The sequence below is a fragment of the Mytilus galloprovincialis genome, chromosome 3, assembly GCF_965363235.1.
Source record: "Mytilus galloprovincialis chromosome 3, xbMytGall1.hap1.1, whole genome shotgun sequence".
NCBI classification, from domain to species: domain Eukaryota; kingdom Metazoa; phylum Mollusca; class Bivalvia; order Mytilida; family Mytilidae; genus Mytilus; species Mytilus galloprovincialis.
This window is the reverse complement of record NC_134840.1, coordinates 12,500,546-12,527,789: the sequence shown is the minus strand read 5'-3', so window position 1 is coordinate 12,527,789 and position 27,244 is coordinate 12,500,546. Positions and strand designations below refer to the sequence as shown.

General features: G+C 32.0%; 1 protein-coding gene across 3 annotated transcripts in view; it reads right to left on the bottom strand.

Moving 5' to 3' along the window:
- Positions 1-27,244, bottom strand: part of LOC143067201 (dynein axonemal heavy chain 2-like) — a 90,129-nt gene that overhangs the window by 5,183 nt on the left and 57,702 nt on the right. For all 3 annotated transcript variants that reach the window (XM_076240296.1, XM_076240297.1, XM_076240298.1), the window contains 23 exons: positions 24,851-24,996; positions 23,732-23,942; positions 22,624-22,740; positions 22,093-22,234; positions 21,403-21,854; positions 20,441-20,566; positions 18,520-18,735; positions 18,029-18,179; positions 17,657-17,806; positions 17,304-17,436; positions 16,734-17,078; positions 16,189-16,315; positions 15,613-15,799; positions 14,898-15,103; positions 11,749-11,874; positions 11,334-11,531; positions 9,623-9,814; positions 7,717-7,901; positions 6,458-6,683; positions 4,940-5,056; positions 4,359-4,508; positions 3,573-3,749; positions 2,931-3,005 (listed from right to left, as the gene is read on the bottom strand). In XM_076240296.1, the coding sequence (XP_076096411.1) occupies positions 2,931-3,005; positions 3,573-3,749; positions 4,359-4,508; positions 4,940-5,056; positions 6,458-6,683; positions 7,717-7,901; positions 9,623-9,814; positions 11,334-11,531; positions 11,749-11,874; positions 14,898-15,103; positions 15,613-15,799; positions 16,189-16,315; positions 16,734-17,078; positions 17,304-17,436; positions 17,657-17,806; positions 18,029-18,179; positions 18,520-18,735; positions 20,441-20,566; positions 21,403-21,854; positions 22,093-22,234; positions 22,624-22,740; positions 23,732-23,942; positions 24,851-24,996 (4,155 nt within the window). The remainder of the gene's footprint in view (positions 1-2,930; positions 3,006-3,572; positions 3,750-4,358; positions 4,509-4,939; positions 5,057-6,457; positions 6,684-7,716; positions 7,902-9,622; positions 9,815-11,333; positions 11,532-11,748; positions 11,875-14,897; positions 15,104-15,612; positions 15,800-16,188; positions 16,316-16,733; positions 17,079-17,303; positions 17,437-17,656; positions 17,807-18,028; positions 18,180-18,519; positions 18,736-20,440; positions 20,567-21,402; positions 21,855-22,092; positions 22,235-22,623; positions 22,741-23,731; positions 23,943-24,850; positions 24,997-27,244) is intronic.

Genomic DNA, 27,244 nt, shown 5'->3' with positions numbered 1-27,244 from the left:
CGGGTTTTGGCGATCTTTGAACTTTAAAAAAATCAGACAGATGACAAAATACATCTTTGCATGGTAAATAAATATAAATACTAGAATTGAAAACCAAAAGATATATGTAAAAGAATGAAAAAAAAACCAGAAAATATTTTGTACTGAAAATGTGAGAAACGTACAATTAAATACAATGATGATGAAGTAGAGCAGAATATAATGGCTCAACAGTGCCAGCGTTCTGAAGATCCATAGGTATCCAAAGGAAACTCAAAATAACTTTTTGACAAATTTTAATGTCAAAATCCAATACAATGTTAGTCTTTGTGTCAGCTGGGAACAGTATATCTAACAATATATATGGTCCTGGTGACAGTTTAAATTTTCTTTATCAGTAATAAATGTTGGTAAAGCAAGTTAGATGCTTTTAAAGTGTAAACATATTACTAAATGGTTTTTTTTTTTCAATTTTGATGGGTCAGTTAAAATAGCTGGAAGTTTCTTATTTTACACATATAGTGCAACTAGATAATATGATACCTGAATGTAAGCAAATTATATGTATGTGGAGTCCTTTGGGGCACTCTACCCCCTCCTGTTTGATAACTTTGAAGCGCATGAGATCCCCACCTCTCAACCATATACATTCATGTATGGGATTATATAACTAATCAAATGAAATATAGGTGAAGTCCCTAGGGTCACCCACCACCTCCTGCTTCAGAACTTGGAAACAGTTGAGATCCTCACCCCTCAACCATATTTATTCATGTATGGGACAATATAACCAATCAAATACATAGGGGGGGGGGGTCCCTGGGGTCACCCCACCACTCCTGTTTCGGAACTTTGAAACAGTCGAGATCTCCACCCTAAACCATATATATTCATGTATGGGACAAAATAATAAATCAAATGAAATATAGGGGGAGTCCCTGTGGGTCATCCCACCCCTCCTGTTTGAGAACTTGGAAATGGTCGAGATCCCCACCCCTAAACCATATATATTTATGTATGGGACAATATAACAAATCATATGAAATATAGGTGGAGTTCGTGGGGCCACTCTACTCCTTCCTGTTTGAGAATTTGAAAACGGTTGAGATCACCTCCATAAACCATATATATTCATGTATTGGACATCATAACAAAACAAATGAATTATAGGGGGAGTCCCTAGGGTCACTGCACCCTCATGTTTGATAACTTGGAAACAGTCGAGATCCTCACCACGTAACCATATATACTCATGTATGGGACTAAATTACAAATCAAATAAAATATAGGGGAAGTCCCTGCGGTCACCCCACCCCTCCTGTTGTTTGAGAACTTGGAAACAGTCGAGATCCTAACCTTAAATTAAACCATATATTTTCATGTATGGGACAAAAGAACAAATCAAATGAAATATCGGGAGAGTCCTAAGAGTCACCCTACCCAATCCTGTTTGATAACTTGGAAACACATGAGATCCCCACCCCTCAACCATATATATTCATGTATTGGACAATATAACAAATCAAATGAAATATGGGGGAAGTCACTGGGGTCCCCCACCCCTAAACCATATATATTAATGTATGGGACAATATAAAAAATCAAATGAAAAATAGGGGTAGTCCATAGGGTCACTCACACCCTCTTGTGTGTGTTTTGAGAACTTGTAAAAGATTGAGATACCAACTCCTAAACCATATTCATTCCTGTTTGTCATTTCAAAAAGATTGAATGACATACAAGGTCAATCTCATAGGCGTCACATATGCATATCACTTTGCTAGACCTAACACCTGTCATTTTATTCCAAACTTAAACATCATGGACTTGAGTTGAAGGTGGGAGTCATTTACATTTACTATGGACAGGTCAGTCAGACCTCACTATTGATCACTGTAGTAGTAAACATTTGTCTGATTTGTGTCTCATAACTTTTGTACTGTAGAACACAAACTCAGTTTTCTTTCCAGGGAAGCAAGTCCATTCATACTTTTACAAGCTCGTACTTAAGTCAACTTGAAATACTAACAGTCAGCTAATACGAACAATTACGATCAACTAGAAGAACTGCAATCATTGCGAATTTGTACCACTGCTTACTCGAGACTCATGACCATGAAAAAAATATATACTTGATATATATACGTTGCTATTGAAAACCTTGATAAAATATGAATTATTTGCCTTAATGATTAATTCATTAAATGAACATAAATGTACAATTATATATGAATGTTTAATGTTTGTTCTTTTAAATCTTTAAAAAAAAATTGAAGCAACATATATTGCCACAGTTTTCATAATTATGTTTGCCTTGGTTTTTGGTTAACTGCCTACAGTGCTTACAGCCCTTTGATTTTATTTTGAGACAAGATGAAGCCTTAACACTTCCTTGCTGCATTCTAGAAACTGCAGAAGGTGACAATCAATTGATAATATACAGAAAACCTGCTGATAATAAGCATCTTCTAAAATTGCCCACATAAGCCACAATAAGTACTAACTTCAATGAAATTTAACTACATTTATTAATAATTTAAATAACAAGAATGTGTCCCAAGTACACGGATGCCCCATCCGCATAATCATTTTCTATGTTCAGTGGACCGTGAAAATGGGATAAAATCTCTAATTTGGTATTAAAATTAGAAAGATCATATCATAGGGAACATGTTTACTAAGTTTCAAGTTGATTGGACTTCAACTTCATCAAAAACTACCTTGACCAAAAACTTTAACCAAAACTTTAACCTGAAACAGGACGAAAGCCTGGAAGGGCAGATGGACGAACAGACGCACAGACCAGAAAACATAATGCCCATAAATGGGGCATAAAAATATACACAGCATTGATATTTTTGCAGCATTTTGTTATGTACTCCTTTTCAGGTTCTATTTCAAGTAGTTTCAGTAAGTTTGAATAATTTTTAGTTTTGTAGTCTGATACCGACCTTTGGTGGACCAACTATGTTCTCATCTCCTACAGTCATCACACTGAACTCCCAGGATAGAGTATCAATAGATACCTGAAGAAGAAAATGAGAATAAATCATCAAACATTTATATCATCATATAAAAGTTATACAATTAATGTGAAATTTTATATACCCAACAATATGTGTTTATCTAAAAATGTAGATAAGTAGATGTTTAGCATGATCTAAATGCATTAAGTAAATGACAGCAGATGATTCATAGTTCAAACATATGGTATTTCTTTAGCCTAAAGAAGAATACTGATTATATAAACCAGATATTGCTACAAATGTTCTTCATTAAAAATTAAACAAATTCACATAAAATTAAAAACTTCAACATCGTAAAATATGTTTTCTTCCATAATATGTACTTTCAAACATTTATTTCCACAGAATAAATATTGTCAATCAATTTTTTTTTATCATCAATGAATGCTTTGTAGTTATTCTCCTAAAACTTGGTACCTCAGTGTAGGTGAGAAAGGAACACAATTGTTACATAGTTTTCAATCATCCTTTGTATAGGTGGAAGCAATCACTTTCTCACAAACATCATTTTTAAAAGATCTGTTACTGTAAGTTGGATAACCTGTAGATGAGCACTGATAATCTTACATTATTTTGTCTAGCAGATGTCTGTAGGACAGCAGTCAGGAAGCCAGTAGGGAAGGTAAAGGCAGACATCCAGAAAATAGTAGGAGGATGGGCTGTCACGGCCCACTTGGCAAGCTGTTCTACTCTGGCTACTAAATCTCTCGTCCAGGAACCTAAAGGCTTCATAGATGGGTAGGCCTGTCAAGAACAATTCAAATATCAATTACAGAAATGTATGTTAATAGTATTAATCAGTACTAAATATAATCCTAAAAGTTTTCATTTGCTGACAAAATACTTTTTTGATATCTTTTATATAACCAGTGGTACATTAACATTGAGAATGAAGAATTTTAAGATTTCAAAAAGAAATTGAAAACTTTGATATTTTTGAAACACATTTCAAAAAATGTTTACATGATAGGTTTGTAAAATTTGGTCAAAGCCATCTGTCTTTATTGTTATTGTACACAGTGTTCTCCCCTTTTTTTAAATTTCATTTAGCATCATGGTAGACAGGGAAATTGGAAATACCATCTTGCTTCTAAAAATTATAGCATCACATCCATAACATAATCTATAAGAAAACCAATTCAGATAGCATCACATTACCCTGATGCTAAAAGGTCCTGGGGAGAACACTGGACTACATCATGTGGATGTGATGGATAGTCTAAAGAACAAACCAATGACCAGAGGTAAATCTTAATGAAATGTCCTTTGTATGACAGATGTCATTTCCTATACATTACTGGTGGTTCAAATGTGCAGCTTTTTTTTAAACTATAGTGTGTACTATATTATTACCTTCAGCCAAGTTGGAGGAACTCTGCCATCAAATATACACTGGAATATGTTCTCCAACTCCATTGTCATGACAACTAAACCTTGGATACCTTTCTCTAGATCAACCAGTCTTTCTCTAATCTCATTCATCAAGGCATTATATCTTTCAATCTGTAAACGTATATGAAATATTAGAATAGTGTAAATGACAAATCTGTATTTGAAACAATTTCCTAACAGAATTTTATTACCAAAATATTTTTTTTTCATAGTATACTCAATAAATAAAGAAAACACGGGGAATATTTTCATTGGCAGTGCACAATTTCATCCCATATAAATTTAAAAGTAATTATTTGACTAGTTAACAGTATTCCAATGTTTACAGAAAACTGGTATTACAACCTGCAACTTGCCATGTAACCTTATTTTTAAATGAAACTACATATGAATTAAAAACAATTGACAAACGGAACATTGTGACAATTTGATTAACTTCTATATACAATGTATAATGTAAGGTGTCAAAAAATTACCATTTAACTACAACTTGTTCAAAGCAATACTTTTTTAAGAAATTGTACAAACTATAATGCCATTACCTCCTGTAACAGCACAACATTTAATGGGCAGGGATCCAGTGCTAAGATTTTGGCTGTTCCATCATAATCAATATTTTCGGGTATCTGTTTATAGATGTTTGCTGCAAGGTCCAGTACCTATAAAACATATATCTGTACAAATATGCTGGCAACACTTTAAAATAAGGTCTTGTATTACATTTAATAAGTCTCATTCAGTTTACTGGTTTACTCCATTATATTTCCTAACATACTTAATTTCTAAAAAAAAACATCCCGAGAAATGTGTACAAGTATATATACTGGATGACTACCAAGCAAAATCACATTATTTTATCATAAAAATAACATGAACATGCAAACAAAATGGTGAATAACTGTGTTTCTATAACACCTGTAAGATACTTGTGATGTTTCTGTGTCAAAAGGAAGAATTGGTGTGATCCTCTCAATACTAACCAACAACATAAACTTACCGATGGACCATCCTTGCATAAAAGTTAATATAACAAGAATGTGTCCATAGTACATGGATGCCCCACTCGCAACTATCATTTTCTATGTTAAGTGGACCCTGAAATTGGGGTAAAAACTATAATTTGGCATTTAAATTAGAAAGATCATATCATAGGGAACATGTATACTAGTTGATTGGACTTCAACTTCATTAAAAACTACCGTGACCAAAAACTTTAACCTGAAATTTGCACCATCATTTTCTATGTTCAGTGAACCGTGAAATTGAGTTAAAACTCTAATTTGGCATTAAAATTAAAAAGATCATATCATAGGGAACATGTATACTAAGTTTCAAGTTGATTGGATTTCAACTTGATCAAAAACTACCTTGACCAAAAACTTTAACCTGAAATTTGCACTTTCATTTTCTATGTTCAGTGAACTCTGAAATTGGGGTTAAAACTCTAATTTGGCATTTAAATTAGAAAGATCATATCATAGGGAACCTGTATACTAAGTTTCAAGTTGATTGGATTTCAACTTTATCAAAAACTACCTTGACCAAAAACTTTAACCAAAACTTTAACCTGAAACAGGACGAAAGCCTGGAAGGGCAGATGAAATTTGCACTTTCATTTTCTATGTTCAGTGAACTCTGAAATTGGGGTTAAAACTCTAATTTGGCATTAAAATTAGAAAGATCATATCATAGGACACATGTGTACTAAGTTTCAAGCTGATTGGACTTCAACTTCATCAAAAACTACCTTGACCAAAAACTTTAACCTGAACGAACGGACGGAAGGACGGACGGACGGACGCACAGACCAGAAAACATAATGCCCCTCTACTATCGTAGGTGGGGCATAAAAATATAATTCAGAGGAAGTTCAATGATAAATGTTATACAGGGTTTTAAGATTATGCGTAAAGTTAATGGGCGGGATCCGTAGCTGTTAAAAATATGTTTAACAATTCATGGTGAGGCGGTGGAGCATAACTCCCCAATGATGATAGACAAATCTTTTAGTGCACTTTAATTTAACAGTGTTGTCATGGTTGTTAAGAATATGTTAATACCTTATCTTCTCGACTTTCACCACCAGAAGCGGCAGACACTTGTGGCTGTAAACCTAGTAAAGTATCAAACATCAATCTTGTCTCCTGAATCTGTGATGTTATGTCAGCATTTGGATGTTGTCCGAAGGCTTCAGGATGATCCACATTAGGTAACATACTCACATACTCCTTGTAAGATGACAAGGGACCATCTTTAGGTATGTAATACGTTGGCAGACATGATAATCTGGAAAGATATCATACTATCTTAATATCAAATATAAACATATGGATCAAATAAAAACATTATTATACCACAAATATTCTACAACAGTCAGTAAAAGGCTTGTAACTAATGTTAGTATCTACTATTAAACTTATAAAAATACATTGAAAGTAATAAATTTAGCTTTGAATAGTGATATAACTTCAACGATTGAAGATACAAAGTTTCTTAACCTAAACAAGAAAATATTCTGTAATATAGCTTTATATTTCAATGGTATATAACCAATTCTAAACTAATCCATTTTCAGTTCATATGAAAGAAAGGGGCTGTTGCCTCCACTATTTCCTCACAATATCTATAATCAACAAATAATTAGCTGAAAATTCAATTCTTAAACAGAAATTTAAAACATAATCCAGAACAATCAAACAGTAAACATTGTGAAGAACTGCAACATGAAGTGACTAGTTGGTGATAGTTCTATAATGTACTCTACCTAAAAAATATTTTCTTATCAAAATTTTTGTACAAAGCATTTGTATAACATTAATGGTGTAATAGTGATTTTGTGTCATGTTTTGAACCACTAGAAATCCATGTTCAACAATAAACACTAAAAACTTTGAACATAAGTGGACAAACGTGACCGGGCTCAGTAGCCATGGTAACTTGCCTGTAGTTATGGTAAATTTGTCCAGATTCTCTGTAATGAAAGTCATTCTAGTTTTGCACAAGTTATTCAGTTGTTACCCTAAATTCATAATGTACAAAACTCCTTGCTCAGTTATTTTTTTTTGTAAAAAAAGTAGATAATGTTTAAATATTGATTGATTTTTGGTTGATATACATCAAGTGGCAAATAACTGATGCATTTCCAAGAATATTTTACAAATATTATTATAGATTTATAATAAAAGAGACAATAACAAAGTTAAATCATCAATTAGTATCATATTTTTAACCAGGAAAATATTAGCAAATATTAGCAATTATTAATCAATTATTATTGACAATTATTTTTAAGAGAGTTTGTTTCTTATACATGACTTACTTGAAGAAGGCCGCCTGTAGTACACCATCATGGAAATACTCATTAATATAGGTAGTAAGTAATCGTCTATCAAAATCATCTGTCACATGACCACCATAGTTTATTCCAGCGATGAGATATTTCAGTGCATCCCATGGTGTCTCATCATAGCCATCAAGATAAATACTTAATAGGTTCTCAGATACCTATAAAAATAGACAGAAACATTTAAACCTGCATACATCTACTCAATATGTCCTAAAAAACCTTGCACAGCATCAATTGAATATGTAACATTTATATAACTTTTTTCCCTCCTCAAACTTCTTATATTTAGTGTAAAACAGCCAAATCTGCCAGAATAACAACTGTGCAAGACCCTAATGGAGTCATGGGTAGTAATGGTTGTTAAAAAACACTCTTGTCGCCCGAATATCCTAATTTTGAGGTCTTGTCATTAAGATATAGTGCTACAAAGTGTGTTTTACTGATATTAATGCGAGTAAAATATTAATTTGGAAGACATAAATGCCAAAATTTCAAATGCCCAAGGGGGTTTTACGTGTAAGATGATTGCCATGGTTGTACAAAACCTTTAAGGGGGCCTTTAAATTTATTTTCATGTTGTTTATTTGCTTCTTCATTCTTTCCCAATGCTATACCAATAGTAAAATTTATTGTTTTGTTTTAAATTGTGGACAAAATTGCTACTTCTAAATTTCCAATTGGGATCCTTCATGGGGGAAATCCCCTACAAATAGTGACAGTTGGCAGTAAGGGAAGAAGTTGTTACTTGTATATATTTTGACCAAATAATATCAGTGAAATGAAAATTTTAGGTAAAATATAAAATTTCAACATGTTGATGTCATAAAGGTATCACCAGTAACCTTTCTGCACTAAAGTGTCCAAATCATTTATCAATAAAATTAACATGATTTTAAAGGCTTGAAGAGTTTCCAATTTTTACAATTTCAAAGGCCAAACAAAAGTTTTTGACATACCTTCTCTTTAAAGTCCTTGTGTTATTATTGTATGAAGTGTTGACATGCAGACAGATATACAGACTGACTAATGTTTACCAGTATGTAGTGTTGACATGCAGACAGATATACAGACTGACTAATGTTTACCAGTATGAAGTGTTGACATGCAGACAGATATACAGACTGACTAATGTTTACCAGTATGAAGTGTTGACATGCAGACAGATATACAGACTGACTAATGTTTACCAGTATGAAGTGTTGACATGCAGACAGATATACAGACTGACTAATGTTTACCAGTATGAAGTATTGACATGCAGACAGATATACAGACGGACTAATGTTTACCAGTATGAAGTGTTGACATGCAGACAGATATACAGACTGACTAATGTTTACCAGTATGAAGTGTTGACATGCAGACAGATATACAGACTGACTAATGTTTACCAGTATGAAGTGTTGACATGCAGACAGATATACAGACTGACTAATGTTTACCAGTATGAAGTATTGACATGCAGACAGATATACAGACTGACTAATGTTTACCAGTATGAAGTGTTGACATGCAGACAGATATACAGACTGACTAATGTTTACCAGTATGAAGTATTGACATGCAGACAGATATACAGACTGACTAATGTTTACCAGTATGAAGTATTGACATGCAGACAGATATACAGACTGACTAATGTTTACCAGTATGAAGTATTGACATGCAGACAGATATACAGACTGACTAATGTTTACCAGAAAATGTCCCTTACAGTCATATAAACATTAAAGGAAAATATAAGAGAATTCTAATGGCCATTTCGAAAATCAATTTGATGCCACTATTTTCAACTGTATCAATACATGTAGTATAAACTCTTAAAAAACAAATTGCTGTGTGTTGAACAAGAACATATTTTTTTAAAATAAGGATCTACCTCAAAATCTGCATCATTGAATTCATAGGCAATATTCCATCCTAACATCAAAAACTTCTTTCTCTCTAACAATACAGAATGGAAGAAACACAAAGAAAACAGAAGTTTTTTGTATTTGTCTTGTTTTGGACATCTTACAAACTGCTGTTCTGTTACCAAGTTGTATAAACGTTTCATATTTGCTTTCAGTCCCTGCAAAATACATTTATGATATGTTGTATAAGTGATTCATTTGAACTTTCAGTCCCTTTAAAAGACTATAATGATAAGTTGTGAAAACTGTTGATATTAATATTCAGTACTCCAGGAGTTCAAATTAACATTTGGTATTGGAAGGTCCAGGACCTTTGACACTCCAAACTGAAAGGTCCACAACCTAAATTCCAGGTCCTACTTTTACTTGAAATATTTCCGAACTCAGTAAGTTACAAAATTGATGACATGCTTTTGATGTTAGGTTAATTTTAGCTTGTTTCATTGTCAAAATCACTGTTGCATAATATGTTTATTAATAAATGTAATTATCTTAGCTTGTATTTTATAAATTCAAATAATCTTTTTTTGGTATTTGGGAGGGTGTCACTGTGGGTGGGTGTGCTGTCTCAGCTATTGGTAATTAAATACTAGTTATACTATTATATTAAACAGTTCAAATTCAAAGCTGTTTAAGTGTATCATATCAAGTAGCACTATTATATATATATATAAGTTCCTCTGTGAACAGTAAGAAACTTCCAGATTTTTACTGGCCCTTCAAAAATTGACAAGAAATTTATTACCTCTTGGAATTGTAGTAATATTTTTACACTATAAAAAAATCTGCATGGAATATCAACATTTACTAATGATAAAGAAAATTACTGTCACATTTTTTATTTTTTTTTTTATTTTGACATGAACATTAGTGAACTAAAAGTAATTTTGAGTTTCTGTATAAAATATTTCCTGTTTTTTCTTTCATTTAAGAATTGTATCTTTTGGTTTTCAATTCTAGTGTTTATATTTCATCATCATAGATGTGTTTTGTCCCATGCCTAGAAGTATTATTTTTCCTTGTATTTGATCGGTAAACCCGTGTTACCCTTATCCTCCCCGGAATCTGATCCGGTATTGTTATATTTTTTATGGCATCCATTGTTTTTCAAAGTTGTTTTTGTCAGTCACATACGATTTTACTCGGATTTACACATTACTGGTTGTCGATTTTCGGTATTAACCTAGCAGTGGAACAAAATGAACATCGCTGTCATGAATAATAAAGATGAAAATAAATTTTGAGATCGTTTGGAAATTTTGGTTAAAAAGGTCGGCAAAGTTAATTTTTCTTTTCTTTCAAATCGAAGGTCCGTCGGGCGTAGGCAGTAACCAAAACGAAGGTCCGATTGCAAAAGTGGAAGGTCGCGGACCTCGGACCACCTCTAATTTGGAACCCCTGTACTCTGCTGAACACAATAGTGATAAGTTAAGTTGAGTATAAAAGTCCATACAAATGAACTGTTTTATTGGTACTCAAGGTAAATTAACTGTATACCTATATCTTGGATTGTAAAATAGCATTTCACAAATGTCTAGGTTTCTGCTTAAATCTGCAGATTTATCGACCATTTTAACACTTACCAAATATTTGGCTTATTTTTTATCAATTTTTTAACTTAGCTATTTAATGGGAGATAACAGTAAGTTTAAATAAATATTTAAAAAGCGCCTTTACCTTAGGAGGTTCTGTAGTCATTTTAAGACCTGTCTGTAGAATAGCTATTGGGAAGTCTGGATGAGGACTACTACTTAACCATAACCTGAACTCTGGGTGAGGCTCAGGCTTCTGTATCTGTAACTGTTCTACTAACTTGTCTAACTGTGGCATCCAACTCAAAGATAAGTGACAGTTAGCCAAAAATACCCAATTACCCTGCAAAACACAATTATATTGTAAAATAAATATGATGATCATTTCCAATATAAAAAATAATCAGGCAAACCAGAACTTTATGAATGAATTCAATTTTGCCAAACTTTTCTTTTTAATATAAATTATGATTTAAGTCTGGAATTCCAAACAAGTTATCAATCCTAAATAGAAAATTATATTTGCAATTATGCTTTCAAATATAAAAACAAATACCTACCTCTCTGATACCTTCTTTAATCATCCTAGTAGCAATAGGTGCCTGACCTTGACCTAAAGATAAGGCATGGAATTTCTGAGCCAAACCTTTGGCTTCTGCTAATTGGAGAAGTTGGCTTGTTGGATCCTGAAAGAAATAAAACATGTCTCATTTAGCAATCAATTTTCATTAGGAATCAATAAAAGAATTTAACATTACAATACTTCATAGGAAAATATATTCATGAAAATCTCCTTGAAATGAGAGTAATTCTATAAAGTGCATACAATACATTTCAAAATTTTATAAAAATAATTTCTTTTTCCATTAATTAGGTCTTTCCACTTTTCTGTGGAAAGACCTATTGTTTTTCTTCTGATTATTTTTTTTTTTTTTCTTCCGCCTAATTTTGTTCTTGCGATAAACATTTGTTTCGCAATATGTCGCTTAGATATTTTGTATATGATATCGAACAGTTTATGCGCTTTTGAAATTTACCCTGCGTAAACAAATACTTTTCTTTGTAGGAGTTATCTCCCCAAACACTGTTTTCCTTGTTAGCGCATCTCCTTCGCAACCGTAAAAGATTATGACAAATTTATTTTACAAAATTGCTCGTTATATCCTTCGCATGATTTGTCCTATTTTGACCGAAGCGATATGACCGCTCCATATGAGAGTTATTTCCCCTTATGCATCTGATATAAGTGATATGAATTTCTATCTTATAAACCATAAGTGATAGAGACCTAGGATCTTTTGATTTGAGGTCCTTGGTCCCAAAAAATGAAAATTAGGTCAAGGTCAAAGGTCAAGGTCATATTTTAATATTTGAATTTGGCTTATTTTCACTTATATCCAAAGACTGTATAAGATATCAACAAATTATTTTTACTAAATTGTTAGTTGCGACATGTCGTAAGATGTAAATTTTGATTGCAAGCGTACGTTGAATGTGAAAGGGAGTTTTCTCCCCTCTTGTATTAAAAAATACGCGTTTGGTGATATAACTCATTAACTAAATATAATTAAGACCTATGGTCTTTTGATTTGAGGTCCTTGGTTTATGACCTTGAAATTGATCTCAAGGTCATAGCTTAATTTGACGTTCTATATTTTGACCTTTGCTTTTATTCTATATGTATACATGATAAAGATATACAACTTTTAGGAAAAGGTATCAAGCCATTTAACCTTGAAAAAAAACAACCGGAAGTGACCTTTTGTAAACCGGAAGTAGCTATTTTTTGTACTTTATTAATATAAAAGTATATAGAACCAGATATTTTTGGAATCGGTTTCAAGTAAATATTTAAATATAATCGGAAGTAACATTTTTCAAACCGGAAGTAACAAATTATCTCCCTTATTTAAAAAAAAATGTATGGAAACAATATATTTTTGGAATCAGCTTACTAGGAGCTATCATTTGACAATTGAAATGACATTTTAAACTTAGTTTCACAACTTTTCATATCAAAAAGGATGGAAAGACCTTCAATTGTTCTCTGAATTTTTTTTTTTTTTTCTTCCGCCTAATTTTGTTCTTGCGATAAACATTTGTTTTGCAATATGTCGCTTAGATATTTGGTATATGATATCGAACAATTGATGCGCTTTTGAAATTTACCCTGCGTAACCGAAAACTTTTCTTTGTAGGAGTAATCTCCCCAAACACTGTTTTCCTTGTGAGCGCAACTCCTTCGCAAACGTAAAATATTATGACAAATTTATTTTACAAAATTGCTCGTTATATCCTTTGCATGATTTGTCCTATTTTGACCGAAGTGATATGAATGCTCCATACGAGAGTTATTTCCCCTTATTCATTTGATATAAGTGAATTGCATTTCTAACTGGTAAACCATAATTGATAGAGACCTAGGATCTTTTGATTTGAGGTCCTTGGTCCAAAAAAATGAAAATTAGGTCAAGGTCAAAGGTCAAGGTCATATTCTAATTTTTGAATATGGCTCATTTCCACTCATTTCCAAAAAACGTTTAAGATATCGACAAATTATTTTTTCTAAATCGTTTGTTGTGACATGTCGTAACACGTAAATTTTGATTGCAAGGGTACGTTGAATGTGAAAGGGAGTTTTCTCCCCTTTGGTATTTAAAAATACGCGTATGGTGATATAACTCATTAACTAAACATAATTAAGACCTATGGTCTTTTGATTAGAGGTTCTTGGTTAATGACCTTGAAATTGATCAAAAGGTCATAGCTTAATTTGACGTTCTAGATTTTGACCTTTGCTTTTACCCCATCTGTATACATAATAAAGTCATGAGACTTTTTGACAAACGGTATCAAACCATTTAAACTTAAAAAAAACAACCGGAAGTGACCTTGTGTAAACCGGAAGTAGCTATTTATTGTACTTTATTACATAAAAGTATAAAAAACAAGATATTTTTGGAATCAGTGTCAAGTAAATAGTCAAATATTATCGGAAATAGAGTTTTTCAAACCGGAAGTAAGAAATTATCTCCCTTATCTAAAAAAATATTGTTTAGAAACCATATATTTTTGGAATCAGCGTAATAAGCTATCATTTGACATTTTAAACCTATTTTTACACCTTTCATATTAAAATACATTGTTTTGGTGGAAAGACCTTCAATTGTTCTCTGAACAATTGGTTTTTAATTGTAGATGGGATACAACTTAAACCCTCCAAATTCATACCCAACTAGATAAGAATGGCTTCACAATTGAGTCTTAAATAACCATTTGCTTTTCCAACACAAAAGTTATGATAATAAACCCACTTGGTCTTTTCAGACAAGACCAGTTTCATAATATCTTGCAATTAATTCTACCCATAGGATTTTCTGTAAATAAAGCAACATTAACATTCTTTTTTTGTTGTTCTAAAGACCATTATTTATAAATCAGTAATTTTTTACCCCTGATAGTCATATTATTGAACTGTTACCCCAGAACACTTGACCCTAGATATTCATTATGCAAATAATTATCATTCAAAATTAAGCATCTCAAGTTTCTTTATATATAAACCCACCACACTAGGAGATAATACAAATATACTTTGAATCTTGGTGGATTTTTTTTGTCTATCTGGGCCATATCTAAGACAGGTGGCTTATTTAACTTTGACCTCACATGATTTATACTGAATCTTTTACTTTCTAACTATACTTACCACTCCAGGAGATAACACAAATATCAGTGGTGTCTTGGTGGTGGAATCTTCTACTACTTGGGCCATATCTAGGACAGGTGGCTCAGTAAACTTCGACCCAAGATTGTTTATAATAAATGAAGTGGCACAGAAAGAAACACGGTCAGGACGAAGTGATCGTACAATTAACATTCTCTGTAACTCATTACATGCATTGTCCCATTCACCTGAAAGATATAGGTAGAATCATACTATAGGGACAGGACATTACTACAAATGAGACATAGTTATAGCACAGTAATTTACCTGAAATATATAGGTAAAATCATACTATAGGGACAGGACATTACTACAAATGATACATATTTGAAAAAAAACTTTTGAAACTTGTTGATTAATACAGTAATTTCTAATCATGTGTGATTTTGCAGCATTTTCAATTCCAAGTTGTGTTTGTGGTGATTCTAAAACTTTTCAAAAGTTTTCAAATAAGCCAAAATCATCAAATAAATTGGAAATTCATTTTAGTGATGTGAGAGTATGTGAAAATGAAACACTAAATCTGAATGAATAACCGATTATATTTTGTAGATTATAAATTGTTATGCAATGCTATAAAAAGAAAGAAGAAATTATGTTTTTTTTAACCATTATATCTCTCTTAGTGGAGCTGGAAATATGGAAATGTTTTACTTTGTAGCTACAAAAGGTTGGTAAGTAGGATGACAGGACTTACTTGGAAGTGGAGATGTTTCAGGTTCAGAAGATGTATACCATATATTCCAGTCTCTAGGATACTGTTCAAATGATGTAATGATTCCATGGAAGTTGGTAAGTTTGTCTAGCTCTGTAATATTATCCCAAGCTGTGTCACCTAACCAGGTAGCACAGGGATTATCCATTTGGTTCTCTCTATCCATCACCTAAAATGTATTTACATGATATCAAATTAGTTTCCCTTTTTTTTAAAAATTTTTACAGATCACATTGTTTACATCAAGCATAATTGTTAATTGGCCTATAGCTAATCTTTGTAAAAAAAAATTACTTATAAATAAACTGATGAGATAAGCCAAAATGACAACAACAAAATAAAATGATTAATTTCCAAGTGTGTACAATTGTTTGCTGTATTTTCATAGTGTTTCTCATCATCAAGTACCAGTTGAAAATGTTTGTAAATGATTACTTAACACCACATCTATGTCATTGATATGGAAACGTTATCATTTTTTCGTTGATTCTAGACTTAGATATCAATCTTTTTGTTTTCAAAGTAAGAATAAATAGTTAAGTTATTGAATAAACTTACCACACCCCCTCTCAGGAAGAAGCTGTATTCATCTGTGTTAATCTTATTGGCATTCTCTAAAATCTTCACACACATTTGGAAGGAAAATAGTAACTTGTGTCTCTCAAACAGACCTCTACATGCATATCTGTAAAAAAAAAAAAATGTGGGTCACTTCATCCTTTTTGTAGCAGGAGTGAGCAGCTAAGATACAGAATTCCCCACCCATTTCATATATTTTGAATAACAAAAATGCATACCCTATCTTATACTTTTATGACAAAAAATATAACTATAGGAATCTTGTTTCTGCTATTTCATTAAGAGAAACATAGATATAACAAATATGTGATGCATTTAAGGCTATAGTTCTAGTTGCAATTGTGAAGAATTGACATCGGATTAGTTTCAGATACTTATGATCCAATCCAGATCATATATTTCATCTCCATTTCTTGACCTCATCATTTACCATGAAAAAGTGACCTATTCCTGTAGCTCATCCCTAACACTCATTAGATACCAATTGCCCCTCCCCTAGAGAGTATTATATAAATGGTACTTACCTGTACACAGCATATGTATGATATTCATTCAGATTGTTGATTCTCTCCTCCAATTTAGAACTTTTCTGACTTTTGTCAATGGATAATAAGAACAGTTCAATATAGGCATCCAGTGAGAACTGGTACATGGGGTCAATGCGTCCCATGTCATTTAACACAAAGAATAAAATAGAGGCTCGCTCGGCAGAGGGTCTGTACCCTTCTCTAGCTGCATCAATCTTTACTTCATTTTGTTCTGAAATTTGTAGTTTTTCTGAGACTTCCTGTGAGGTGATTTTAGACAGCTGAAGTGTGTTGACCAGTTGTTCGTCATCCAATAGAGATCCTTTTGTCTCATTCAAAAGTCTGAAAAATTCATAATAAATTATAGTACAACAGTCTAACAAAAAAAACAACCTGTAATTCATGTTACTTATAATTTTGTAAACTCTGTGTTAACAATACAATACACAATATAAATATAAAACTTATAGGATATTACTATCAAATCAAAATATCACTGGATATTCTGGGTCAGTTAGAATATAACAAAAAAGAGAGAACTCTAGAGCTTTTGTTAAAAAAACAAACCTGAGAATTTCATCTTCGCATTCTTCTAACTTTTTCTTTCCACTGGCAATACTCTTCACCAGCTGATCTTTCTGTTCTTCTAACTCAGCTCTTTCTTTCTTTACAACAATACCCAACATTTGGGCTTCAAGACCTGTTAAATAATCAAATATGTTTTCAAAATGCATAGGATAGCTCAGTTTTCCTAATGTTATTTTAGCATACTTGTCATTTAGAAAATGTAGTTAAAATATACTGGTAGCAGCTGCAACTGCTCATACATTACATATTCAATGAAAAATTAAACATACCTATCTTATTCTTGTTTTCACCACATATGTAAATTAACCTCTTAAAATTTTAAAAAATCTTACCCTGCTCCTTGACAGCAAAGTTGACAATGGTCGTCTTCGTGGAGATTTCAGGTGTGTAATGTGGGTTACTGAGTTTTGTTGTTATGTAAAACTTAAATTCACTGTTATACTCTATTTCCTTGTCTCCCAACCTAATCATGTAAGCACCACCTAAAATAAGAGAAATAAGTATTTAAGGCAAACTGACAAACAACAATATTTTATGTCTAACATTGGGATGATGCAAAAACAATAAACGCCTGAGCTATAGACTTCATATTGTATTTAAATTATGCCATCTATTTGTAGAATAAGATTGGTTGAATTTTAGAGGTTTGTGCCCCTGCACCACAGAAGGCAATGAACATCAAATTTAGGACCACAATATCTTACCTATTTTAATCAATGATTTATTGAGGATAGGATCCAGTGAAGGGTCTAGTTTTTCCTGTACATTTTGTAACAAAACAGGCAGACCAAATTGTATTGCTGATTCCATAGTCCTCATGTAGTCAGACTGTTGTAAATCTACTACCTTCAAACCCTGCAAAATATACCAGTTTACAATAAATAAAATTGTAATATAAAGTAAATAATGCAGAAACACATATTAATTAACAGCACGGTTTACAGTAGAAAAAACAATAAGTTTACAATTAATTCATCAATTGGAATTCCTACATGCTAGAATTTACAAAAATATTCAATCAAAGAAAATACATTTCTATTTTTTCTAAATTATTTCTCATTTAAATGGTGTTGTTTTCAGGCGTTGTTATCTGAGAAATAATGCACTATAATTTTCAAAGGATATTCAACCAGCTGGATACAACTACAGATCCACAATGACAAGACCCATATTAACCATATTTATTATAACTTACTCTGGACGACTCCATGCTCTTAATCCACTTAATGGCCTGTCCCTGTGGATCAACCATGAGTGGCCACCTACTTGCTGACGTTACAATGACACCATTTTCTGTAGAAAAGCTGTCATTGGGTAATCCTTGAATGTTCCATTCTCGTACACTTGTAGGTTTGGCCATAAACTCACAGAAGTCAAATGATGGGTCTGTTGGGATGCCTAGTTTAACAATCTAAAAAAGACATTCAAAAATTCTAACTGGATGCATGATTAAAAAAAAAAGGAAGATGTACGTAGAATATTGTCATTCTTTGTTCAATCATGAATAGTTACAATGCTAAATACATTTGTAATGATGCATTTCCTTCAATTTGTAAACAAAGCCATGGTCTTTATTCAAACACAACATGGGGTGTACATGTGCTAGACATTACAATGGAATTTGCTGAAAGGAGCATAAAATTATTGGAAAACAGGCTCAACATTTAATTTATAACTGAGTTCTTATCCAACAGATATTACAGTGGGAATTTTTTCAGTTAGAAATATTATAGTGTCATGTTTTATGTTCCATATTTCTAACTTGTGCTCTATATCATGCATCATGATTCCAGTTGTGAAAACTTTAAAACATGCCTTAATAATCAAAATCTATCTAATATATCACTGTTACATAATCTCTGAAACTATGTACAATCAAATAGTTTTTCTTGATTTTACTATTATTAAATATATCTTATTTATCTAACTATATATATATCTTTTAGACTAATATATATATCTTTTAGACTAATATATATATATTAATATATATATAGAAATTGAAAGCCATCAACCAATAAATTCTATTGACAATAAGGGTGTTTCAAGTGACATTAAAAGTAAACATTAAACATAAAGATAATGTGATTTATAGGAATGGTTTTAAAGGATGTGATTTTTCCTTATTTCCTGACAATAAAATAATAAATATTGAGTGTGGCAGGTATCTTTTTAAGCCTTTAAAAATGATTACAATTTTATTTGATTTATGAATATTACACTGGTTTTCCTACAACTTGGAAGCAATTTCTGCCAATGCATTGCAAAATATTTAATGTAAGGGTGATTTACTGACTTATTTGGAACATGAGTTGTTTTCTAAATAAAATTTCAAGCAATTCCTGCCAACACAATTACTAGAAATTGAATATGAGGGAGGCCTTATGACTAATTTGGAACATGTGTTTTCTTTTTCTGCCAATACAATGGGGCTAGATATAGAATATGACAGCTGCCTACTTGCTATTTTGAACATGAGAGTGGTTTTTCACTTTTTGTCAAGCAGTTTCTGCTAACATTACATATCTAGATATTGAATGATGATTCAGTTTCTTGACAATTTTTCTAAGCATTTTCTGATAATACTAAATAAAATATGTGACAGAGGCTTCTAGACATATTTTCATGCTTTTGTGACAATACAATAGCTGGATACTGGATGTGTGCGGTTTATGGACATTTGTCTAAGCATATTTATTAACAAGTCTCTTACCTCCTATAATAAAAAGAAAAACAAAGTTTTCATTTAGTTCTAATATTGAACTCACTAAAAATCTTAAGCATAATTACGGAACAAATTTGGATAACAATTATCTTAATCACAAATTCAATGTGTAGAATAGTAGTCTGAAAAATGAAACATGCTTAATTACTTCTACACGAATTTTACTTAAAACTTGTTTCAAATTTTAAATCTAAATAAAAATGATGTATTTATAACAATATTGCTTTTTTTCTGCACTCATATGAAATATTCCTATGACACACATGAATAAACTTTAAAGGGTGGACAAACATGTTAGCTGAACCATTTGTTCAATTTTTTAAAGAATGGTCCCTTTAAGAACAGTTATCTTCGTAGACTTATGGTACTGAATTCCCTAATGTGTAAATACCTCAGCCAGCCATATCTTCTGAACCATCTGATCTCTGTACTCTGATAAGAATGGTCCCATGTAGGACATAAAAGCTGCTGCAATCAGACAATCTCCTGGTAAGAAACCCATTCTCAATTCTAATTGCTGCAAAATACATAAAAAAATGTTTTCTAAAAGAAAATTATATGCAACAATTTAAAACGTTATTTATAATAAATATAAATAAATACTTTGCCATCCAAATAATTTTGAAGACACTTAAAATCAATATGTTATTATCAAAAATATCGTCTAGACAGTCTAGACTGTCTTACTCATCTTATTCCATCCCCAACAAATTCTTCTAACAGTTCTCCCAGATTGTACTCAACAAGTCCTCCTTACAGTTTTCCCAGATTGTCTTTCAAGTACAACTTAACCTCACAGTTTCCTCCCATCTAATAGACCACTTTCGAGTTTGTCCTTGGTCAATTATGCATGCCTTTATGACGTCATTTACCAGTAAGAGGGGATGGCCTGTATCCCTGCACTATTAATGTTCTTCTTACTGATTGTGCAGGATAAACTAGAAATAATTGTTGTTATGTAGGTACTTAATCACCCTAATGACAACAGTGCGAATTGTCAATTATGAGAATTTAATTTTCCGATTATTTCGTACAATATAGCATTATAGTTTTCCAACCACTTGCTCAACATTGGAACGGATGTGATGACACCCCTAAACGCAGGAATGATGTTCACAAAAAAACAAAGTTTTTGACAGAAATGCATCGAACTCGAAAGTTGTCTATTTTCTCTGACAATCTCCTAATTAATACATTACCTTAACAGTTTTAGCTACTCCCCCCCCCCTCTCCCGTATATCCCTGACAATCTCCCCATTACTACCTTACCTTAAAAGTTTCCTCCCATCTGATTCTTTCCCCAGCCAGTCCCCCCACAAGTTTTCCCTGACAATCTCCCCATTACTACCTTACCTTAACAGTTTCCTCCCATCTAATTCTTTCACCAGCAAGACCCTCTACAAGTTTTCCAGCTCTATCTAACATCATCTCTGTATATTCAGCTTTACGTTTTAGTTCTTCCTTCTGTGCTAACTTTTCATCATATTCCTTCTTGAGTTGTGCCATCTTAGCCTCTACTTCAGCAAGTTTAGCTTTAGCTTCACTGAGAGCATCTTGTTTCTCTTTCAATTGACCTTGAGCAGCATGCAGTCTTTGTTTCTTTGGCTCCACTACCCTATAGATTCTGCCATAAACCTCCATAGCTCTGACCCACATACACAAAGATTTAGCAGCAGTTGAGACACGGCCAACCACTTCTGGTTGAAAGTCAGACTGTGTACAGTATGTTCCAATCTTCTTCAGAATACGATCAGTAATATTGTCTTTGTCAAAGTTCATCAACTGTTTAATGAAATTCTGGTCACCTGAAAAATTTATGTTAACAAATATTGGTAAATGCTGCAATTTTTTGTAATCTCAAAGTACATGTTTTTTAATATGTTTTAGATTAGTACAGGAAGGTATAACTACAAAATCTACTTATTTATGTAAAACAAGTTTTTTTAGTTTTTTCTTCTTTTTATTTAACATGCCACTTTTTTCTTAACATTTAAGGTAGGAATACAAAGCATGAAGTTTTTTAACAGGTGATTGAAGTCTTACCCAGTTGTTTCTTGGCCTCTAACCAGGTAGGCTCATTGCCCCTCAGGATCATGACAGCTTCCAACACTTTCTCTACAAGTCCTGGAGGTTTAGCATATGACTTGATTTCTGTCATATCTTTCTTATTCAGTGATTCCAGAGCCTGTTTAGTATAGGTTAGAACATCTCAATGTATTAACCTATTAATTTTTTTTTTACATTCTAAGAGTCTAATTAAAGTTACACAGGTAAAAACTTTTTTTTCATTCAAAATATTAAAAACTCTATGCTGGTCATTATATAAGAGTGCATACACTGCTTATTTTTTTTTTTATTGTGATTGAATTTTATGTTAAAAAAAAGTCATTAAGATCAAAGTTTTGCTACAGTAATAACAGAAAATTATCATTAGAAACGATGAATTAAAATAAGGTCAAGGTCAGATGACCACTGTCAGAAGGACATACATGTGCACCCAATAATATCTTTAAACCAAGAACAGTTAACCTATTACTTTTTGTATATGAGAAACATATAAAACAGGTAATTTACCAAAATAGCTTCCTGCAGAGCTGGTAAAGCTTCATCAAGATCATGTTGAGCTAAGTCAGCCATGTGTTGACATTTAACTTCTTCTTCACCAATTCTCTCACTCTTCTGTGCTACTGACTGTAAATAAATTTAATCACATATATGACACCTTATGTATCAATGTAACTTATTATCCCTGAATCCCTGTTATACCTTGTCAGATATTTTACTTCTATACCTATCTTTACTGGTATCCTGCTCAGAAACTTTTCCATATACTATCAAAGGTGAATTAATACCAAGATATAGCCAATACATGCTAACACCATGTTTATCAAGCAATCTAGATCTAATAGTTTTGTATGTAATTGTTAGTCTCTTATTTCAAATTATAAAACAAATATCTGTACACCCTTTTACTACAAATTACATATTTTTACAACTTAATATCTATTTGTTATAGTTCATAACTTAATATCTATTTGTTATATCTATTTGTTATAGTTCATAACTTAATATCTATTTGTTATATCTATTTGTTATAGTTCATAACTTAATATCTATTTGTTATATCTATTTGTTATAGTTCATAACTTAATATCTATTTGTTATAGTTCATAACTTAATATCAATTTGTTATAGTTCATAAGTGTTGTATAATAACCACTAAGCAATATTCCATCATAGCGATTACACTTTGTTTTCATTGCATTATTTAAATTATGGCTTTGTCTAACTCCCCTACCCCCTCCCTATTTATAACATAAGTTAAGTCTACCTTTTTTTGCTCATTAGCATCCCGTTTCTGTGGTGCAATGACTAGGTTTGTTTAACTCCCCAACCCTCTCCCTATCTTTAACATAAGTTAGCCTATCTTTGTTTAACTCCCCCACCCTCTCTCTATCTATAACATAAGTTAGTCTACCTTTGTTTAACTCCCCCACCCCCTCTCTATCTATAACATAAGTAAGTCTACCGTTGTTTAACTCCACCATCCCCTCCCTATTTATAACATAAGTAAGTCTACCTTTGTTTAACTCCCCAACCCCCTCCCTATCTATAACATAAGTTGGTCTACCTTTTTTTAAATCCTCCACCCCCTCCTTATCTATAAAATAAGTTAGTATACCTTTTGTTGCTCATCAGCATCTCGTTTCTGTTGTACAATGACCACTAAATATTCATCACATTGTTTCTGGAACTGTACAACTTTAACCTTAGCTTCCTCTAACTCTACAGTCATGTTCTTTACTTTCTCTCTTGTTTCATCAATCTTACTTAATCCATTGCGTAGCTTGTTTGCCTGGTCTCCTAATTCCTTCTTCTTATCGTTTAGAAGTCTACAAAGAGAAAATTGTATAGTACAGCCATTCTTAATCACTATACAGACATTATAATCTGACTTGAACTTATCTTAAACCTAAACCAGTTTTAAAAGTTCCACTAATTATGTTTAGTTTAAACAACACATTTTTGTATCCAGTTTATTAGTTTAGTTTAAACATATTTATTTATAGTGGATTGTAAAACAGGTTATTGCAACTTATATTAATCCCTTTCAACTTTGCGGGTGCGAGTGCTGCCTTGTAGTGGCATTAGTCTTTTTCGAAATCTACAAGGGTGTCTTTAACGTGCAAGAGATATGGCTCTCTCTTAACACGGGTCAGCCATTTATCGTCCCCTTCCGACGGACTATCATCGTTTCCTAAAGACCATACTCGCAAATGGTGTCAAGGGAGAGCTGAAAATTCAGTCCCTGAAATTTTCATCCCAGAACGGGAATCGAACCAGGAACCTTTGTGTTAGTTAGTCCAATGCACTGACCACAACACCACGACTCTCTGATCCAGTTTATTCAACTTACACCTTACAAAAGAGGATAATTCTGTCAACCTCCATTATGATTTTGTAGCGATATTTTAGTTATATATGGAAATCTATACTAGAGTGAGACATCACAAGGATTGAACAATCCTATCTCTGATTTTCTACTCCTGAAATATATAACTTGTACCTGATGTCCACAAAAGTTGTTTCTAAACAGATGATTCATAAAGAATGCTAAATGACATCAATTGATAAAGAAACACACAAATCAATCATTGAAAACAAGTCTCAATTGCACTCATACCACATCTTCTTATATCTAACCAAGATGCAGCAAAACTGTTTAAGGTCAGCTGTACAAATGATATGAACCCTAATTTGTCTACCTACAATTTTAGAGTTAACCGGTACTACAACATACTTTTTATATCCACTGACAAGCTCTAGGTAGTTGGTAGGTGTAACATAGTTGTGTCGTTTCATTTCTATCAACATCTTTCTGGAGAATTCTGACACTGATTTGTGCATAATAGAGAACATCTGGGCCAAACAAGGTTTCAACTTATCCTAAAATAGATTTAATGATGTTATAAATCAGCACTAATCACATGTATTTTCATCATGTAAAAAATATATATAATCTCAAACTAATTTAATGATTTGATGATAACAATAAACTATTATGCTGTTTAGAAAAAATGACAAAAACCAAGCATAATTTTTCAAACATTTTAAAAATGCAATACCATTGCAACATACATCAATGAGCGAGTGCATAAACCATTGCATTTCAAAAGACTCATTAATAACAAACATGCATCAGCTTTTATGTTCCTAAATGTATTTGAGGGTTTCCATTCAACATGTGTTTCTTAGACAGTACAAAAGATAAACTCTCCAACAGGTAGAGTAGGGCGCTCATATTCGCCGTGGACACAATTTCGTCGTTTTATGATTTTGAGGTGTAAAAACTTCAAAGGATGGTTGAAATGGAAGAAATATGCCGTTAAATTATATTTTTATAACAAATATGATTATTTTTGAAAATGAGACTAAATTTCAGCACTTACGACAAAGACCGAAAAATGGACAACGATTTTCAGCCAATTTCCTGCATGAAAAAAACGATTTCAAAGAAGCATTCCTTAGTAATTCTTTGACTGATTGCCCTAAATTTCAGTTTTTTACACCTTTCAAATGTCTGCTATTCGTCTATAATGAAATTTATTTGATAAATATTGTTTAAAGCTGCAGTTATTTGGTTTTAAATAGATATGTAAAAACCGCGAATATGTGTCCCCTGTTGACAAAAAAATAGGAAATTTCATACACCCTTTAATCCAACTTTTCAGATGATTTTACTCAAAACAAATACGTTTTCAAGCTAAGAATATTTTGCATTTGAAGTTATCTTCATATAGAAATATCTGTATACTTCAAAAACATAAAGACCTAAATATAAACTAAAGAAAACATGGAAAGATATGGCGAAAATGATCACCCCACTCTAGGTGTATAACATGGGTCTGTTTTAAAAACATCAAACGGATAGTAACGCTTGCAATTTTACCTCTTCTATTCTTGGTTATTTAGCTTGATTTTGGAAAGATTTTGGACATGAATCGTGTGCTATTTAAACAAAACTTGGATTGTGCAATGACCTACCCACCGACTCCAAACCCTTCTGGACTGTAGTAATTTAACAGAGGCTCATTTATGTATAAAACTTAAGAAAATAAATTCTATATAGTTAAAAAGGTACAATGTAAACTTTTAATCGAAAATAAAACTAAATCTCTCTCCTGAAAAAAACCCCATCCCTTAACCCATTCTATTGTGTGTTTTTTTTTATGGTTTAAAATAAAAATTTGTGCTTTATTCATGCATTTAATAGTCATGCAACATTAATAACAACTTATTATTAACAATTATAATTTGAATATTACTCAGAGTCAGAAGTTTTAAGAACAATATTAATTCAGAGGAAGATATTTTTAGTACAGACTGATAGCTTAGAATAGGATAGTAGATTTTACTGAAGGATTTGAAGTTTACTTCAGTAAGATATTTGTTACTGAGATAAGAGTATGTGTTTCTGAAACTTTGGTTAATTGAGTTACAAAACTATCATGCTAATCATATTCTTCACATATAATCTTCAGACTATCATAATAAAGTATATTTGTGACAATTTTAACATTTTATACATGTATTTTGACAATTGGGAAGAAGCAAAAAAAAATATATGTACTTGGTAAACATGGAAATCTTGATGAACACTGGTTATATTGGAATCAAATACAATGTATGACTATATTTTCTCTCGCTACATAATAAACAAACTGCATATATTTCAAATAAATGGTTTAAAATTATAATATTTTTTCAGGAAAGATCTGTAAATAAAAAAACATATTACAGCATATGAATGTTATACACTGAAGGTGTCAACAGCTTTAATCCTGAAACTTAAAACAACATTACATTGGTGTACGTAGTTATGAAGTGGAAATTCCCTTTTATCAAATTACACAGGTTATCTCCCTTGTTTAGTAAATACTTTTATTTTCACTCTTTTAAAATTTCAGAATTCTACTGAAACAAGACTAGTATGTCCCTATAAAGGTAAAAAAAGTTATCAGTTGCGTTTTTTTTAATTACTTTTCCCCCATTGTTTTCACTTTTTTTTGCTTTTTAAATATTTTACCATGTGACCAAAAAGTACTCTTGTAAATCAAGTATCTAGGTCGAATATGAAATTTTATAAAAGTCCAAAAATTAGAAAAATATGTTAAATAATTTTCATATACCTCAT